Source organism: Taudactylus pleione, unplaced genomic scaffold, assembly GCF_031769625.1.
Source record: "Taudactylus pleione unplaced genomic scaffold, aTauple2 ptg000051l, whole genome shotgun sequence".
NCBI classification, from domain to species: Eukaryota; Metazoa; Chordata; class Amphibia; order Anura; family Myobatrachidae; genus Taudactylus; species Taudactylus pleione.
The window spans coordinates 1,788,434-1,809,422 of NW_028284453.1; the positions used below are offsets into that span (position 1 = coordinate 1,788,434).

The window sequence follows — 20,989 nt, forward strand, 5'->3', positions numbered from 1 at the left end:
CATCCTGGACTTCCTGTTCAAAAAGGGAGAGCAGGGTACAGAAAGAGGAGCGAGATGTCCCCGATGACATTTTTTTTTCATCTATAATAGATGATGTGGAGAGATAAGAGCTTCAGATGTTGGAACAAGGGCTCCCACCTATTTGGCTTCCCTCCAGAGAACATAGCTCTGTTCCTCAGGAAGTGTCTATGCCTGAGCTGATAGTCTCTGTCTGTTGGTAAACACCCTTCAGTAGAATAGCTGCAGGCAGAGATTTGCCTCTTTTGCTGAGTTTCCCTCACTTTCTCTTTTCTCTTTTGTTTGTCAGCCTTTTTATTAGATGGGAAAGAACGGCATTCTGGTGGCCATTTCACTGCTCTATAGTCTATATGTAGGTGCGCTCCCATTCCATACACTGAGTAGGCTGATTTACCCTACTGGGGTCAGCGGCACCGACTGCCTTTAGGTGTATTCCTATGGGAGTGGGAAGCCTTGTACTCACCGTTGTGAAGATTTATCAGCTCGCAATTTGTTGTTGACATCTCTTGGAATAAGACTGGTCAACTGGACGTTCTTTCTTTTACCTCCGTATTATTGCAATTATAAATAAAAGACTGACCTCTCTATATACCACAACATTGTCCATTTGTTTATTCCTTTAGACATGTTTATTATAGAGTTTTAAGTTATGAACTGCATTATAGCACAATCTTTAATCTGCCATTGAAAAGGCACTATCAACAAGTGTACTGTATATAATATATATATATATATATATATATTTATAATTAGAGATGAGCGGGTTCGGATCTATTACAGATGAAAAAAAAATGTCATCGGGGACATCTCGCTCCTCTTTCTGTACCCTGCTCACCCTTTTTGAACAGGAAGTCCAGGATGAATGGTTTGGAGGAAGAAGGCTTAGCAACAGATGGGGATAGTCATTATCAAGACCTGGTCACCCCAGTGGGTGTAGTCTGGGAGATATTGTTTGTATTAAAACAAAAGGAAAGGGAAAATTGGAATAACGGATGGCTCCAAGGGTATTATATTTGCAGAATAACCCTGTTAACAATCAAATTATCTCTCAATCTATAGTATAATGATCTGCAGGGGTGCAACTCAGGGATATTACAATACTATATAAACACAGAAAGAGAAAAGAAACCCTATACGAGTGCACAGATTCTTGCCAATATTCACATAAAATATAACTTTTATTAGGATAATTAAATAACCACCTCAGTGGTAGAATTTAAAAACACAACAAAATATAAATCAAAAAGAAAAATTGTTAAAATAGTATGTATAATACTAATGCGTGCTCAGTCATGTGTGTTCTACTTATGAATACTCAATGGTACGCTAAACATTAGTTGATAGTGTGCATTATATATCAGTATCTCATGATGGTGATAATATCAGCCATCAAATACTGTAATGCCCCTCAATGTCACAAATATATGAAGACTATCTGTCTACATATAGTGCACAGAAAATAGACTAACCCACTCTCTTCTATTACAATATACTATCTGCACCCTAATGATAATTGGGTGAGTATTGCTCACACAGTATCTGTGCAATATCCACCAGTACAATCAGTGTTAAATGTATATCAAAACATCCCAAAGTACTCATATATCGCAACAATTCATCTGTTACAAAATGTATGGGATAATGAACATACATTTATTATTAAATGTACTGAGTTGTTGCACCTATTTCTGAATCGGGAAGTCTGCCACGTGTAACGGCTGCATAAGCGGCTAACCGGCTGAACTTATACCCCAGAGTAGTAACAGAAGAGGCTGCTGTGTGTATTAGCAGCATAAGTGGCCTGTCAGCTGGAGCCCGCACTGACTCTGCTGCGTCGTGCGGCTTGCAGTTACACTCCTCACAGCCGCGTATCGTGCACAGCGTGGGACATACAGTATCAGTATTTAAGTATCGATTCACACATTTATAACAACATATTTAGACACATATTTAGACACATTTAGACTGGCACAAAAAAACACCTGACGCGCGTTTCGCAGTGCTTTTTCAAAGGGCAGACCAGAACAAACTTCCTGAGACCCATTAAATACCAGTCTCCTCCTATCAAATGCAATTACAACTTGATTGACATATCGGAGAGCCAGTCACAAAGGAGAAATAACTGACTTGGTTTGGATACAATGTATCCCTTGGAAACATATCATATTCCTGATACTCCATATCACCTATTAGTGTAATATAGTAAAAATAATAAAAAATATATTAAAAAATATCAAATATACATATCTTATTAATCTAATAAATATATATCAATAATTATAAATTCAAATGTGCACATTTTCCAAAATAATATGTCTGTATATAATATGCATTAGTGTATCCACTCATTAATTATGACAATCCATAATACCTATGATATAACTAATTAAACATATACCACCACCTAGAAAAGGGGTTTGTATGTATATCCATATATATATATATATACACATCCATTGATATGCATATACATATCTATATATATACATACACACTCATACCTACACATATGTGTCCATAAATACCCACACATATACAAATATCTGTCTCTACATGACTCCGTGCTATAAGTGAATTATGTAAGATTTAGAAAATATGCAATCCTCATTATACCTAAAATTGCACATTCTAAAAAATATCTATAGTGTATGATCTAAAGCATTATATACATGTCAATCCTGTTATAATGCTAATAACCATCATCTCTCTGTGCTCTAAATGAAAATACAATATAATAAAACTAAAGTGAAAATACCAAAACAAGTGATTAAAATTAATAAAAAATAAGTGTTTAACTGTGATAGATATATACATTACACTCCGTACAATATTCCTATAAAAAATTTTTTAATAATTTTTATATACAAACCAACTCTATATGATAATGGGATATCTAATGGTATTAGTATATCCTACATTTTCCAAAAGATCTCAATAGTGGATTCACAGAAACATGGAATAATTAATATTCTCATTCATCCCTTTCGGGTATTCGCTATCCAAGAGAAAAATCCACCTCGTTTCTCTACGTAGTAATTCCTGCACCAAGTTGCCTCCTCTTAGGCCAAGCTGTACTCTTTCGATGCCAAAGACTTTCAATCCACCACTATCACCTTCATGATGTCTTAAAAAGTGTCTGGCGACACTAGTCAAGGTTTTCATTCTCTCAGCATCTTTTCTGGCATTTTTGATATTATAAACATGCTCTAAAACCCTGATCTTAAGTTGTCGTTTTGTCATGCCTACATATAGTTTTGACAAGGACAGATGAGACAGTATATTATTCCATACGTGGAGCAATTGAAAAAATCTCTGATCTTCCAATTTTTGCCAAATTTATCTACAACCTGTTCTTTCTTGATCATATATGAACAGGCACTACAAAGTCCACATTTGTGTTTGCCTGTAACTTGTATTGAATTATTGATCTTCTTTTGTCTCAGAAAGTGGCTGTGTGACAAATGGTCTTTTAGATTTCTAGATCTTCTCCAGCTCACCTGTATTTGCTCTCCTATATGCTGTATCTAGGTATGAGTGTGTATGTATATAAATAGATATGTATATGCATATCAATGGATGTGTGTGTGTATATATATATATATATATATATATATATATATATATGGATATACATACAAACCCCTTTTCTAGGTGGTGGTATATGTTTAATTAGTTATATCATAGGTATTATGGATTGTCATAATTAATGAGTGGATACACTAATGCATATTATATACAGACATATTATTTTGGAAAATGTGCACATTTGAATTTATAATTATTGATATATATTTATTAGATTAATAAGATATGTTTATTTGATATTTTTTTATATATTTTTTATTATTTTTACTATATTACACTAATAGGTGATATGGAGTATCTGGAATATGATATGTTTCCAAGGGATACATTGTATCCAAACCAAGTCAGTTATTTCTCCTTTGTGACTGGCTCTCTGATATGTCAATCAAGTTGTAATTGCGTTTGATAGGAGGAGACTGGTATTTAATGGGTCTCAGGAAGTTTGTTCTGGTCTGCCCTTTGAAAAAGCACTGCGAAACGCGCGTCAGGCGTTTTTTTGTGCCAGTCTAAATGTGTCTAAATATGTGTCTAAATATGTTGTTATAAATGTGTGAATCGATACTTAAATACTGATACTGTATGTCCCACGCTGTGCACGATACGCGGCTGTGAGGAGTGTAACTGCAAGCCGCACGACGCAGCAGAGTCAGTGCGGGCTCCAGCTGACAGGCCACTTATGCTGCTAATACACACAGCAGCCTCTTCTGTTACTACTCTGGGGTATAAGTTCAGCCGGATAGCCGCTTATGCTGCCGTTATACGTGGCAGCCTTCCCGATTCAGAACTAGGTGCAACAACTCAGTACATTTAATAATAAATGTATGTTCATTATCCTATACATTTTGTAACAGATGAATTGTTGCGATATATGAGTACTTTGGGATGTTTTGATATACATTTAACACTGATTACACTGGTGGATTTTGCACAGATACTGTGTGAGCAATACTCACCCAATTATTATTTGAGTATATTGTAATAGAAGAGAGTTGGTTAGTCCATTTTCTGTGCACTATATGTAGACAGATAGTCTTCATATATTTGTGACATTGAGGGGCATTACAGTATTTGATGGCTAATATTATCACCATCATGAGATACTGATATATAATGCACACTATCAACTAATGTTTAGCGTACCATTGAGTATTCATAAGTAGAACACACATGACTGAGCACGCATTAGTATTATACATACTATTTTAACAATTTTTCTTTTTGATTTATATTTTGTTGTGTTTTTAAATTCTACCACTGAGGTGGTTATTTAATTATCCTAATAAAAGTTATATTTTATGTGAATATTGGCAAGAATCTGTGCACTCGTATAGGGTTTCTTTTCTCTTTCTGTGTTTATAAGATATTGTTTGTAGTCTGCAGCTATTATTATTAGGGGTGAGCGGGTTCTGATTTCTGAAATCCGAAACCCCCCGAGCCCCCCCGATCCGAGGCTGATCCGAGTGAGGCTCGAATTTTCCCGCCTGACTCGGATCTGAAATCGAGGCAAAACGTCATCATCCCGCCTTCCGGGTCTCGCGGGTTTTGGATCCTATATAAGGTACCCGCGTCGGCGCCATTTTCTCACTCGGCTGTGGACAGTGAAGTGGGAGGGTGGGAGTTAGGGCTGGCTGGGCTGTGTAGTGTAGTGTAGTGCAGAGTAGTGTTGTGCTGCGCTGTGCTGCTGTTGTCCATAGGGGCTGTGTCCACTACTTCAAAGTCCATAGGGGCTGGCTGGCTGTGGTGTGCTGCTGTTGTCCATAGGGGCTGTGTCCACTACTTCAAAGTCCATAGGGGCTGGCTGTGGTGTGTTCTGCAGTCAGTTGTCCATAGGGGCTGTGTCCACTCCAAAGTCCTGTGCAGTGTCCCAGTCCTAAAGGGGTGCTGTAGTGTTGTCCAGGGGGTGCTCTGTCCATCAGGGGTGCTCCCCCCAAGTGCTAAAAAAAAATATATTTTTCTGTGTTTGTGAATTGTGTGCGCAGTAGCCGTACGTGCATCAACAAAGTAGTGCCAAGCGTGCGCCTATGTCATAAGTAAAGGGCCGGCTGGCTTGACCGTTAAAGGGTGCTGTAACCCCCAAAGTACACTCCAAACAAAATAAAAAAATATTTTCTGTGTTTGTGAATTGTGTGCGCAGTAGCCGCACGTGCATCAACAAAGTAGTGCCAAGCGTGCGCCTGTGTCATAAGTAAAGGGCCGACTGGCTTGACGATTAAATGGTGCTGTAACCCCCAAAGTACACTCCAAACCAAATAAAAAAATATTTTCTGTGTTTGTGAATTGTGTGCGCAGTAGCCGCACATGCATCAACAAAGTAGTGCCAAGCGTGCGCCTGTGTCATAAGTAAAGGGCCGGCTGGCTTGACCGTTAAAGGGTGCTGTAACCCTCAAAGTACACTCCAAACCAAATAAAAAAATATTTTCTGTGTTTGTGAATTGTGTGCGCAGTAGCCGCACGTGCATGAAAAAAGTAGTGCCAAGCGTGCGCCTGTGTCCCATAAATAAAGGGCTGGCTGGATTGACCATTAAAGGGTGCTGTAACCCCCCAAGGTACACTCCAAACCAAATAAAATTTTTTTTTCTGTGTTTGTGAATTGTGTGCGCAGTTGCTGCACGTGCATCAACAAAGTAGTGCCAAGCGTGCGCCTGTGTCCCATAAATAAAGGGCTGGCTGGATTGACCGCTAAAGGGTGCTGTAACCCCCAAAGGGCACTCCAAACAAAATAAAAAAATTTTTTTTTGTGTTTGTGAATTGTGTGCGCAGTAACCGCACGTGCATCAACAAAGGAGCAGCGCCAAGCGTGCGCCTGTGTCCCATAAGTAAAGAGCCGGCTGGCTCATTTCTTAAAGGGTGGTGTAACCCACAAAGTGCACTACTCTCCAGCAAAAATAAAAAAATATTTTCTGTGTTTGTGTGCGCCTTACCCGCACGTATATATCAATATAACTTAAATGGAGGACCAAATTTTCTCCGATAAAAATAAAATAGGGAAAGATCAAGAACCACTTCCTCCTAGTGCTGTTGCTGCTGCTTGGAGTTGTTCATCATCCCAGAAAGGAAGTAGGAAAACCACTACTTTTACTAAACAATTGACCCTCCAACAGTCCCTAGCGATGAGGATGAAGTACGACAGCAGTCATCCTGAAGCAAAACATATAACTGAGGCCTTGACTGCTATGTTGGTGTTAGACGTGCGTCCGGTATCCGCCATTAGTGCAGTGGGATTTAGACAATTGATGGAGGTAGTGTGTCCCCGGTTCCAAATCCCGTCTAGATTCCACCTGCATCCTCAAAGCAGCAGCGACAAGCGTGCATTTGTCTGTTAAAGGGTGGTGTAACCCTCAAAGTGTGCTCCACAAACAATAAAAATATTCTTCTTTTTTTTTCTGTCTTTGTGAAATGTGTGGACTATAGCCGCACCTGCATCCTTAAAGCAGCAGCGACAAGCGTGCGTCTGTCTGTTAAAGGGTGGTGACACCCTCAAAGTGTGCTCCACAAACAATAAAAATATTCTTCTTTTTTTTTCTGTCTTTGTGAATTGTGTGGGCTGTAGCCGCACTTGCATCCTCAAAGCAGCAGCGACAAGCGTGCGTCTGTCTGTTAAAGGGTGGTGTAACCCTCAAAGTGCTCCAAAAAATAAAAAACAATTTTTTGTATGTGTTTGTGACTTGTGTGCGATGTAGCCGCACGTGCATCAACACAGTAGCAGCGCCAAGCGTGCGCCTGTGTCATAAGTCAAGGGCCGGTTTGGACATCTGGTCCGGACTGAAGGACGTGCCAACAATTTCTGACAAGTCTACTGTCTGCATATGATACTGTCCTCAAAGCAGCAGCGACAAGCGTGAGTCTGTCTGTTAAAGGGTGGTGTAACCCTCAAAGTGTGCTCCACAAACAATAAAAATATTATTTTTATTTTTTTCTGTCTTTGTGAAATGTGTGGGCTGTAGCCACACCTGCATCCTTAAAGCAGCAGCGACAAGCGTGCGTCTGTCTGTCTGTTAAAGGATTACATCGGTGACAACATCCAAGTAGGCATGTCAGACAGTCCGTACCTGTACTGGCAGGAAAAAGAAGCAATTTGGAGGTCCCTGTACAAACTGACTCTATTTTACCTGAGTTGCTGCACTAAACACTCTTTCGGAGTACACACTGGAGGGGCCAGTGTGTACTCCGAAAGAGTGTTTAGTGCAGCCGGGAACCTTGTCAGCGAAAGGCGTAGGAGGTTGCTTCCACAAAATGTGGAGAAGATGATGTTCATAAAATGAATTATCAACTCTTCCAGGGAGACCAGCCTCCAGAACGTACAGAGGGACCTGTGGTTGTGGATTCCAGCGGGGACAAATTAATACTCTGTGAGGATGAGGATGTACACAACACTGAAGAGGGAGAGGAATCGGTGGATGAGGAGGATGAGGACGACATCTTGCCTCCGTAGAGCCAGTTTGTGCAGGGACAGATTAATTGCCAGCTTGTTTTGTGGGGGCCCAAATGAACCAATCATTTCAGCCACAGTCGTGTGGCAGACCCTGGCGCTGAAATGTTTTGTTTGTTAAAGTGTGCATGTCCTGTATATACAACATAAGGGTGGGTGGGTTGGTGGGTGGGAGGACCCAAGGACAATTCCATCTTGCACCTCTTTTTTTTCTTTGAATTATGTACTGTTTGGGGCCTAGTTTTTCAAACTGCCATCCTGTCTGCCACTGCAGTGTCACTCCTAGATGGACCACGTGTTTGTGCCGCCCACTCGTATCTCTTAGCATAGTCATCCAGCTACCTCGGTGCAACCTTTTGGATATAAAAACACTATTGTGAGGTGTGAGGTGTTCAGAATAGACTGGAAATTAGTGGAAATTAAGGTTATTGAGGTTAATAATAGCATAGGAGCAGAAAAACACAAAATTCTGTGATTTTAGCTGTTTTTATGCTTTTTTTAAAAAAAAATACAGATCCAAAACACAAAACCCAGAACCCAAAACACGGAAGGGTGGTTTTGGCAAAACCAATCCAGATCCAAAACACGAAGAAAGATCCAGATCCAAAACCAAAACACAAAACACGAAAAGTGGCCGGTGCACACCCCTAATTATTATTAATTATTATTATTATTATTATTCTTTATTTATATGGTGCCACAAGGGTTCCGCATAGCCTTACATAGTACATCAACAAATGAGCACACAACAAAATGGATATTAACAGTACAATACAATGTAGGACAAGGACATGGTTTATAAACATTGCTGCATCCGTGATCATAACACTCAACAAGCAGCCGGGCGGCAGCAACCAAGTTAGGTGCCCTTGTGGGGAGTTAGGAGTAGATGATAGTATGAGTAAAAGAAGGAGAATCACACGAGGGAAGAGGGCCCTGCTCTTGAGAGCTTACATTCTAAAGAGAATGCAGCTACAGTGAGAAGAGAAATCCCCACCACAAAACACGCCCCCAGTGAAACTCATTAGCTAGGACAATCACAACAACAATTATCCCCACTGAGCTCTCCACTAAATCACCACAATCCTCCCTGGACTAGGGGTTTAAGGTCCATTGACCTCATAAAGAGTCTCCATCATCAAAACATTATTATTCCTTGATATTTGCTGAAAACATATGTCTATGTCTCTAGGCCCCGCTCCTGACATGGCAAACTGCCGCATATCAAGGGAGAGTGTGGAGTGGGCGGAGCTAAATGATGTATTTTCACTCTTGAGAGCTTACATTCTGGGGGCAGAATATAAATTATCTTATGCTAATTGTATTTCTTTTGAGACACCAGCAGCACTCTCCTTCTATATTTAAATATCGCGGTGCCCTCCTATAGCTCTCATATGGTAGAGGTTATACATACAAGCCCTCATACAGAGGTGGTCGCAAGAAGCGATCGGTCTCTCTGAATGAGGACGGCCGCTTCTATTTTTTAGTGCGGCCTCCTTGTCGTTAGCTAAGCTGTGGGTTACCACCCACAGCTTAGCTAGCGACCAGGGTGATGGTCGCGATGGTCAAGACCATCGCGGCTTACGACGAGACCCTAAGGTTGGGTCTCGGCAACAGCAAGCCCCAGGGAGCTTCCTGCTCTGATTGAGCAGGAAGCTCCCCACTGACATCACCGATGATGTCAGTGCGGCCACCCACAAACGGCATGCGTTCCTAAAGGAACACCTCAGTTTGTTCAGCCACCGCTCCCCGGCCAGCCTACCAAACGGGGTGAGCTGTCGATCGACATCGACAGCCGCCCCTTTGGTAGCGAGCCCCGGAGCGAGAGAGTTTCTCTCTCGCTCCGGGGCTTGCGCGTGCGCAGGACCAAAACATCGACCCGGTTGCGAGAGCTCAGTGCTTGCGACTGGGTCTGAATGAGGTACACAGTCCTTTGGTAAGTGGCACTGGTAGAATAAAAAGAGAAAAAACTAAACATGGCATAAGTTGAAAAAAAAAAAATTCAATGCAACTTAGTACTGCATATACTGTACATATGATGGATGTGGATCTGTTTACAGTACAGGAAGTTTGCGGGTGTTGGGAGTGATTTAGAAATGCACCAATAAACGTCTATGTCTCAGCTGCTTGATTATTCACACCTCATAAGGTGCATACACACGTAATGATTTTGTAACCAGCGATTATCTGTTAGATTATCTGTCAGATTTTCCCTTGAAAAGTGAACAATTTTTTTGAAGTGTACTGAACGATTTTTACAACGATGAACGAAAAATGAAATGAAAAATGTTCCTTCCCTTAACGAAAATTGTTATGTTGGACAGTCTGAAATGAACTACAAACTACAAACGGGAGTGCGCTTGAATGATTTTCGTTCATTGTTATAACTCAGAAACTGAACGATTTTTTGAATGATTGAACAATAACGACGTCGTTATAGTTAATTCGTTAAAAAAATCGTTATGTGTGTACGCAGCTTTAGTATCTCCCAAATTCAATAGCTGTTCCTTCCTCCAGGAAGCGGCATGGTAACAATGCTCTAAGTAGTGTTACACACTTTGTTGGGATCCGGCACCATCATTGTCATGTCTACATACTCACTGTGGACATAACGAGTGTCGACCTCCCATGCCGAACATGTTATTAGTAGTAGTAGTAGCTGTCTTTCAGAATAAAATACTTTAAATTACACTATAATTATTTGCCAACACACTTAGCATCAGTACCAATACTCCATAAAACAGTAATACCCAACATCATAATCAATGTAAAAGTATTTAAGTATTTCGAATTAACCAACAGAAACACGAAATATGAAGCAGGAGCCAGCGACGGTGTATTACAATGTACCGGCTGCTACAGTGGTGAGTAAGGAACTGATTTTCCAATAATTTCACATCTCAAAATATTATATGAATTCACCATATTTTAAAGCAAATGTGTTATTACATACATCATTGATCAGTTGTTTCCACTTAACCTTAATTCCAGTAAGTAAAACCCATGATGTAATTCTACGACTCTTATTTCATAATATGCTCTAGTGCTAAATCTGTGCTTACATTAACAAGTACAGGTACATAATACTTTACAGCAGAAGAAGAAAGGCCTTATGTGTATGATTATTAAATATAGGAATTTAAACAATTCACAATGCTCCAGATCTGAAAAAAATCAAATAAATGACGCCTACTGAAAAATCAGGCAATCCTGTCCCGTGAAGACATCATCAGTGACCTGTGGTAGGCTATAACCAGGACTGCTATACAGTATGCAATGTTTATAGAAATGCAAATTACCTGTATAAGTATTGACATTGTATATGTGTATAATGCTGCAGGGATTTCCTAGCTCCTTTAATATGGGGAGCAGTTTGTTAATTAGTTAATCAGTCCATAGCTGGTTGTTGTGTCACAAATTAATATATTGTGAAATAATGCTCCTAATAAAAAAATGTCCAGATATTATAAAATAGATTTTTGTTTTCAACCAAATACATTTTGGAAACTATGAAGTTTCAAAATTTTTATTTGTTTATGTATTTTTTGTAGAATTCAGTGCTGCAACACTGATCTTGTGATAATCTAATTTTGTGCCACAAATGATTATTTCTACTACAAAATAATGATTTTACATTACAAAACGGATCTTGTATCAGACATGCGCACGTCATCCATTCAGTGCAGGAAGAGGGCTGGGGGCAGCACAGCTACTGACGGAGTGCTGGGCTCGCCCCCAGCCTGTCATTAAACGAGAGGCGTGCCATATGGACATGCCCCCAAATAACGCCATGTAGGGGGTGTGGATTATGGTAATTAAGCCACACCCCATTTTCATCTGAGCGTGGCTTAGCCACGCGCAGGTAACGGTGCCTTAGGGCCTGATTCAGAGCCGGATGCTATTAGCGCTCGCTCGTTCAGAAAAAGGGGGTGGCTATTCAAATGAACCGCTCGCTCTTTGCGGTCTGTTGCCGCCTCTATGTCTGAACGAGCGAACAAAACATGCGGTCGTTTATTTGAAAAATACGCCCCCTGGCCACTCGCATCATACGTCATGTCCGCTATTTATTAGATTAATCGAGTACATCGATCAGCGTATGAACTGCTCGCTATTCTTGTGGTTGGTTTTTCCTACCACTATATTGCGAGCAGTTCTGACTATAAAACAACCAAGTGACGTGGTCAATGACGCTGCTGTATTAATTATGCACACCCATAAAACGCCCGTTTTGACCTTTAAGCACGCCTGCGTTCTGAATTCCACTCCCCGTTTTCAAGCACCTTCCCCTGTTACCACCCACATACGCCTCCTCCTGTCACTCAAAATAGCAGGCATTCGCTACTTAGCGAACAAACGATTTTTGGGCCGCACTGACTGGTTCACGCATGCGTATTACTCCAAATCGTACGCATGCGCAGATGGGCGAACATCGCTCGGAACGAGCGTGCGGCCGCTTACGAGCGGCTCTGTATGAGGTCCTAAGTCCCATTCTGCTCAGGGCGTGTCTCCCCCTGGAGCTTGCCTGATAAGTTGTCAGCATTTGGTGGAGGTTTCAGGGGGTGTCTAGGAAAATGCAGAGTTGATAGAGTTTAAACACTGTTTTCTGGGCATCCATAGATTTGCCACTGCATCCTAGCACACAGCAGAAGAGACCTCTGTGTCTGGAGACCCGCTGTGTCTGCGGCAGCTTAGATTTACCTAAAAGGATGATGGCTGACTGATCTGTGTTTGATGTGTCTGATGTTTGTGGTTGTGTGTGTGTGAGTGCTGGATGTGAGATGCTGTCAGTGCGTGTCTTTAAGCATTGGCCGACGAGTGAGTCAGTAGCATATTTTCGCAGTTGCGATCCATGACAGATCACAGCTGCAATGGCCTTTGCGTGCAGATCTGAATCAGGTGCATGGTCTGAATGTTGACATACAACATGTTGTAATTCACCATGTCGACACTGACATAATGTTGAAATTCACAAAAAAAGTTTCGCCCCAACACATTGCAAAAAAACCCGAGCATAAATACTTGAATACTACATAATAATAGAAATCCAGAGGTCTTTGTTGAATACAGTATGTTTGCAAATACATGGTTAGGCGCCGGGCCGCATCGAGGCTCCTCTGTTACGGCATCCCTAACACTACATGATAATAGCACCCACTCTGGGTCATATAATTGCATATTGTTGTGCCACATGATAACAGCACATACATAAATATATTTAAGTTGAGAGCCAACTCACCTAGGAGATACCCCAGTGATGTCGTCCAAATCCATCTAGTGGAAGGCCCGGAACAGGCTACCTGGGTCAAAGTTCTGCCTGACGTACTCCGCTGTGAGGTCCGACCAGGATCCCAACCACTCCATTTGGCATCAGTGACCAAATACCACCCCTGTGTGAAGTTTTCAACCAAATTTATTCAGAAGAAGGCACAGAACATGCTCCCTAGGTCAAAGTTTTTCCCAGCGCCCCTGGGTCAAAGTTCTGCCCAACATACATCAATGGGAGGTCTAACCGGGGCCTCATCCCTCCCAGTATGTCTTCTGGGAACCAATGTTCCACTCTAAGAAGTTTTCATCCAAAACCTTCCAGTGAAAGGCTCAGAACAGGCTCTGCAGGTCAAAGTTCAGCCCAGCGTGCATCAACGAGCAGTTCGACCGGGACCCTAACCCCCCTAAAATGTGGCCAGGATCTAACTGGACCACCTCACATGGTTTCATCACAATCCGTGCAGGGGTTTCTGATTGCGTAACCGGACAAACAAACAGACCAATAAATGTTACAGTAATGCTGCATACACACGGTCAGATTTCTTATCAGATATGAACCAGAACGATTGTAAAAATCGTTCAATCGTTCATATCTTTGACATGTAGGGCATGCATCGAAGAATGATGCCGTTCCTGCATGTCAGATAATGATCTCTGGCATCGACTGTGTTTGCAGTCAGAATTTGACGATTTCATTAATTTTAATAGTGTCAGAAATCGTTCAATCATTCATCGTTGATGAAATCATTCAAATCGTTGTAAAAATCGTTCAATCGTTCATTGTATCTGACCGTGTGTATGCACCATTAGATTTGGTTACAGATGGTCATGTTACAGATGGAAGTAGTTCAGGTGAGTGGTTATGTTGGGAAGTAATGCACAGTAATGTGATCTAGTGTGTCCAATCATGTTAGTGGGACTGTTGTCATTATAACACACTACTTTATATGGGAACTATGCCTCTCTGCCACACACGAACCGTTGCCCCAATCTCATATTTCTCTTTGAATGGCACATCTACATGGTTAGACCTTTATTTTGACACTGCAGCCATAGTTTTAAGTTTAGCCGTTCTCTCATAATAGGTCTCAAAGTAAATAGCCTTATAGAATGATATATAGATTATACACATAACACCTCTTTTTTATTATTTATCCTAGCATCGTCAGGCTACCCAAGAGGCTACATATATGGTAAGTGTTTATAGAGAGGCAACAATCTCTTATGTTTCTTTAGTAACAAAGAATCCACTCAAAGGAATTTATTACAGTGACTAATATGTGAGAGTAAAGGAAATAATGGTGACTGCTCTAAGTGATTACATTCTTTATATTTTTTTGCCCCAAAAATCTGCTGCCTATCCAGGCCTGTAATGTCACCGTCTCCACCCCTTGTATCTCGTTATATATTCTGTCCCACATAATGACATCTTTGTGTTACATGGAGGCACAAGAAATGAGGAGCATAAATGTGCATAGCCTGCACTAACCACTAAGCACACTGTGCTCCCATCTCCCCAGCTCCTCCCATCAGGAGTTACAGTATTGTGCTTCCTCATAGATGGTGACATCCTATTGGCAGATTTAGATATTGCAGAATATATTTAACCATTTGCATTGATCTTTGCCCCATTGTAGTTTACAGTCTAACGGTGCGTACACACTAGACGATATTTTAGCAAGAGCTGCCCGATTTCGATGTATCAGAATGACAAATGACAAATCGTGTAAAATATCCAAACTGTGAGTGTCTACTCACAATATCGATGCTGATGCACATCCCCGGTCGTACATCGCATCTACAGCAGTAGTCAACGTTGACGAGATTAAGGTCGTTGGTCAGATCGTTTGTCAGATTGGACAGTTTGCACAAGATATCGTTTGTCTGGGAGTGAAGGGGAGTTGCCGGGGGAGTTCAAGGGAAATCATTGATGACATTGCATCTTGTGCGAGTCGTCTAGTGTGTAGGCACCTTTAAGCTCTGATTCTGAGTCACACGCAAAAAGGCTGTAGCACAGGCGGCCGCTGTAGCCTGATTTCCTGTCTTATGAGTTTCCATAGTACTAATGCTGGAGTTTGTGTGTGTGCAAGAGGAAACCTGTACCACCCATTGGTTTTACACAAGCCTCCACTTCTGCTACTGCACTTGCCCCAGGCTAGGTGCAAGAGAATCATCAGGCACAAGCTTCCCTTTCCTGAATGCATGGAGCATTAGATACACGCCCAAAACACGTCCACAAATCAGGGCGGTTCCACGTTATCGAACTGTCACCACCTAGTTCCTGCCCCAAAATGCAGTATTTCATGGAAAGACAGATCTAGCCAAGTTCAGTGTGACTCAGAATAGGACAGACCTGTGTAATATGTACATTTACATCTGCACATGTGCTGTATGCAAGAACTCGCAATTTGCGTCCATAGAGATCAGTGCTATAAAGAGTCAGCCCCTAAGTTCCCAGATGCAACACACGCACAGTTTTTATAATTTAGACCATATTATTACTCTCTGAGCTTTATGAGTTCTTATGTATCGAAGAGGAGTAATAAAACATTTCCAAACATTTTAACATGACCAAGTTGAGTTAAAGCAGCATGTCCCTTGAAATGATGATGAAAATGTTGCTGCAATGCTGGGGATGTATATACTGTAGGGGTATAACAATATACTGTACATTATTGTATTTCTTGTAGGGTTTGAAATATGAATCACAGGACACGTACAGTGATCTGCGGAGAGGACATGGATACACTGCATGACTGGTGCCTAGAACGATGCCCTTCACCCAATAGTGCTGATTCAGTGCATGAACTGTGCACTCCACTTTCTACTGCCACCAGCCCTGCCCCCTTACGTGACATCATGTGGTCGGAGGCTGGGCCAGCACAGGGTGCAGTGAGCCCTGCTCTACCGCTGTTAAGGAGGTTGTGTAATGTATGGGACTGACATCTGTACAACACTCTGATCTATATATATGATCAGGCTTAAGCATCTCACAACCACAATGTTTTGCATTCCAAGTATGTTATTATGAAATATCACACAAAGGCAGATTTACCTACTCTCCCAGTTGTTGCTGGAGGCTCACAAATATTCGGGTATCCCCTCGGAAGAGTGTTTCCAGATCTCCTACATTCTGTCCACTTCCTAGTGAAATGAGCACAATGGGGAGATAGTTGCCAGGAATTGCGGCATAATTGCTGGGAATCGTGGCTTTGTATGGAGGGGGCGGTGCTAAATGAGGCAAAACACATAATTTAGTTCCGCCCCCTCCTCGCGGCCCCGCAATTCACGGCATTTTGCCATGCCTGGGTAAAATCGCTGTTTTTCGCCTAAAGGTGCGTACACACTAGAAGATTTGCTCCATGAGCGACATCGTCTACTGTGTCCTCGGCAGTGGTGGGCAGGGGTGTGCTCAGTGTCATTATCGATACTGGGCACAAACACTGAATAATATCATGAATGATATCGTTCAGTGCCAGGCTTCCTCCCTCATTCCCGAACATGCAACATCCTGACAATATCGTCAGGTTGGCCTGCATGTTCGGGGGATGAACGAAAAAGACAAACGACCAGTAGGAGCGCGCATTGCTGGTCTTTGGTCGTTATCGTTCATCATTTTTGCGCAAAAAAATAACAATATTTTGGACGATTGAACGATAACGTTATCGTTCCGTCGTCCTAAAAATCGCCCAGTGTGAACACACCTTTAAAACTGGAGAAAACTTTTCTCCAACCTAGGGCAGGCGAAAAAAATTAGCAAAATCCCTATTTTTGTGTAAAAATGTTGGGATTTCTTACAGAACCCTTTGGACAGCTCCCTAATGATATTTTAGTGAAAAAAAAATCGTAAGTTGCGTACTTTGGCAAAAAACGGCTGCTGAAATTTTGGTAAAAATTTTATTTCAGTGAAAAATGCATTTAACGTATTGGGTCTGGTATTTTGGAGAGCCATAAGGACGCGCCAAGTGTTTTAAACATTGCACATGGCTGGCGCAGGTGGTGGTTTTTAAAACTGCTAAAAAAACACCTGTGCCAACCACGTGAGATGTTTAAAACACTTGGCGCATCTTTATGCCACTCCGAAATACCAGCCCCAATATATTAAATGCATTTTTCGCCAAAGTACACAATTTCCGAAAAATTTTTTCGCTAAGGGTTCTGTAAGAAATCCCCAAATTTTTACAGAAAAATAGGGATTTTGCAGATTTTCCCCTTTTAAAATGGAGAAAAGTTTTCTCCATATTTCCATGAAAAATCGGCAATAAATTATCGCCGATGCGATAATATCGCCCCCAAAAAATCAGTCATATTATCGCTGGTGCGATATCGCCGCTAATTGAATATGGTACGGATGTGCATTGGCAAACAGATCGCTAATTTATGTGAGACTCAAAATCAACCACAAGGTTCTGTAAATGTAAGTGCAAATTATGAGGAACATGTGGGGGGTAGATTTGCTAACAAGCCTGGCTTAGCATTGATTTCTGAGGCTCTTTAAAAAATTTCGGCAAAAGCCATTGATGATCGACAGCTTTGATAACCTGCTATTTAGTAAATCCAGCCCTTAGAGTTGGAAGCATTTGTGTGAAAAATGTTGTTTTAAATATTTTGCGGTTCCGAGTCGAACAGAGGGCCTGATTCACTAAAGAGTGCTATTGCGATCGCAGATGCAATTATGCATGGAGACCAGCTGCGAAAATATACTAATGACTGCAATCGCATTGCTTTCACAGGCCAACATAAAGACGCCCACTTCCCCCTACTCACATTCGTAATACCTTACAATACCTTCCAAGCGCACTGCAATGCATACGCATGCGCAGTACGCAACAATTGGCTGTCTGCTTGCGTAATCGCAATAGCAATCCATACTGAATCAGGACCAGAGTCCTCGCTTGGATCAAGTTTGTTACTCCGAGTAGAAAAGAGTGCCAGGCCGGGTCTTCCTGTAAAGCTGGGTACACACTAGACGATGTGCAAATGGTGCGATGTCATGAACAATTTCCCTTGAACCCTCTCTGGAACTCCAGGACATGATATGGTGCTTAAAAGTGTCCAATCTGACCAACGACCTATTGTACATCCATAACGATTTCCAGTGCATCATGTACGAGATTGCTAGATCTTGCATGCTGTTAGTAAGAACTGAAGATACGACAAACGACCCGTGGGTACGCTCATCGTAATTGTTATTGTCAGTGGACACTCACGATTTGCACATATTATGCACGACTTGTCATTCCGATGCATCAAAATTGGGCAAATTGTGCAAAATATCATCTAGTGTGTACGCACCTTAAGTTCGAGGCTCTGATCTAAAAAAACGGATGTCAGGTTTTGGTTGTATTACATGATTTTAACTGTTTTTGTCAATTTTAAAGAAATAAAAAAATCAATACCAAACCAAAACATTTGAGGGTAGTTTTTGCCAAAACCAAAACACGGGGGTCAGCACACATCTCTTATAACATTGAGGGTCTGATTCCGAATTGCACACAATGCTGATATCCACCATTGTGATATTTTAGCTACTATGCACAAATCTCTTAAAACTCATAGAGCACATGCATCCTAAGGGGTGTACCCACATAGGTGTAGTTGTGAAATTGTGGTGAGGGTTTCTAGCTGACTGGTGGCTATTCAGATACAGAAAGATTGTCCGTCGTATGGGCTTGTTACGGGAGTGTCACTAATCTGCTTGTGTACTAAGATGATTATTCGCTCACATTGGAGACATATGGGTCTACACCAAGGGGAGGGCTGATATTACCATAAAGGTGCAGATATGCTAATATCAAATACAGGAAAAGACACAATTGCAGCCATCTGTGACTCAGAATCAGCCCCTATCTAACAAGTATTCATTGTTTTACAGTTATTATTATTATCCTTTATTTATATGGCGCCACAAAGGTTCTGCAGCGCATTACATAGTACATATATGAGCACACAAGAAAAACAGTTATTAGCAGTACAAAACAATTCAGGACAAGGACATGGCCTATAGACATAGCTGCATAACACAAGCAGCCAGGTGTCAGCAACCAAGTGTTAGGTGCCAATTGGGGAGTTTGGAGTACACAATAGTATAATAAGGGGAAGGAGACGCACATGAGGAACAGGGCCCTGCTCATGTGAGCTTACATTCTAAAGGGGAGGGGCAGACAGACAAGGGTGACACAGATCTGTTTGATAGGAAGGAGCATGGAGCAGTGGGTTAGGATGTAAGCAGCTGAATGTGTGTGTTATAAGATGACCTTATGTTATGTCAAACTTAAGTTCTTTGGTCATCTATCTCTATAACAAAAAATAGATTTTATTTATGTGTTATTTACGTGAGATATGTACAAATAAAAAGTTGTTGCACTTTAATTTTTGTCTGTTCCATTTTAGCATCTAAATACATCCAGCTAAAAATGCAGCTATTATGGGACTGTCCCATCATCCTAATAGTGAATACTCTGTCCCAGCTGCTGGGTGCTATGCCATGGTCCTGTGAGTGTGTGTATCTCCATGCTAGACCCACCCACAAAGGGGTGCAGCCATGCCCAACATCCTGTGGCCATGCCCCCTCCAGGGGGTGCCCCCAGGATGTTGCTGTACTCAGGCCCATGATTTCTCTTGGCAGCCATGGAGGTGACAGGCAGATACAGGAGGGAATGGGGCTTAGTGGTGGGGTAGCAAGGTCATGAAGGGAGGTGGTTGAGAGTGGAGGAACAGGAAAGTGGGTTGGAAAGCAGACTGGGAGATAAGAGGAACAGCAAGTGGAGGAGACTAGATGGGGAGGATAGTAGGTAGAGTTAAAATTTATGTGGGCACTGAATAAGGGGGGTGGTTGAAGTAGAGGTGTTCATGATGTGGACGAGGTAATAAGTGAGATGAAAACAGGAGTGGGAGCTGTGTGATATGGAGACAGTGTGGATAAATGTAGTTACATTTTCAAAAATACAAATAAAACAACAGTGCTGCTAATGCACAGGTTCTCAAACTCGTTCCTTAGTGCATGTGCATGTTTTCCAGGTCTCCTAACAAAATCACAAGTGAAATAATTAGCTCCACCTGCAGGGCCGTTTCTAGGGGCGGGCGACCCGTGCAATTGCACAGGGCACTCTGCCCTGACCAGTGTTTGCAAAATACGCGCCACGCTACAGGCAGCGGGGGACTAAATTTTTTTATAAATTACCGCCGGGTTCTGCATCAGCGCTGTCAGAGTCTCCCTCTAACCAATCACAGTGGGTGGCTAGAGTAACTTCGCAAGCGCACGGTGCAGCCAATAGTCGCCTTCCCTCTCCTCCTTGATGTCACATGACAGTAAGAGGCACACAAATCAGCCACACTGACTCCGGACGCCGGCTGAGACCTTTGTCCTACTCCTGCTGGCTGCCCTCTACGCACGATCACCTGAGACTGTCTGTCCCCTCTCTGGTCTCACTAGGTGGTTGGGGCTCGGCTGTCCATTCCCATCTGCCGCGCCCGCACTCCGGACTGGGCATGGGACAAGTGCAGCAGAGTGCACCAGGTAACTGCACCTCCGCGGGGGGAAGGGGTGTGTGTGTGTGTGCATGTAGCATGTGTAATGTCAGTTGTGCAGGGTGCAGCATGTTGTGTAATGTATGTTGAGGGGTGTATGATAAGAGAAACAGGAGGGGGCCTGGCTGATTAGCAAATGGGGGAGGGTCTGGCTTATTGACA

General features: G+C 42.0%; 1 protein-coding gene across 1 annotated transcript in view; it reads left to right on the top strand.

Annotated features, from left to right (window-relative positions):
- The window catches only part of LOC148535439 (cell adhesion molecule CEACAM1-like), a 47,966-nt gene extending 31,803 nt beyond the window's left edge, over positions 1-16,163 (top strand). The window contains exons 6-8 of the mRNA XM_088462561.1: positions 10,835-10,896; positions 14,458-14,490; positions 15,988-16,163. Coding sequence (XP_088318687.1) covers positions 10,835-10,896; positions 14,458-14,490; positions 15,988-16,053 — 161 coding nt within the window. The 3' untranslated portion in view covers positions 16,054-16,163. The remainder of the gene's footprint in view (positions 1-10,834; positions 10,897-14,457; positions 14,491-15,987) is intronic.
- Positions 16,164-20,989: the final 4,826 nt, after the last annotated feature.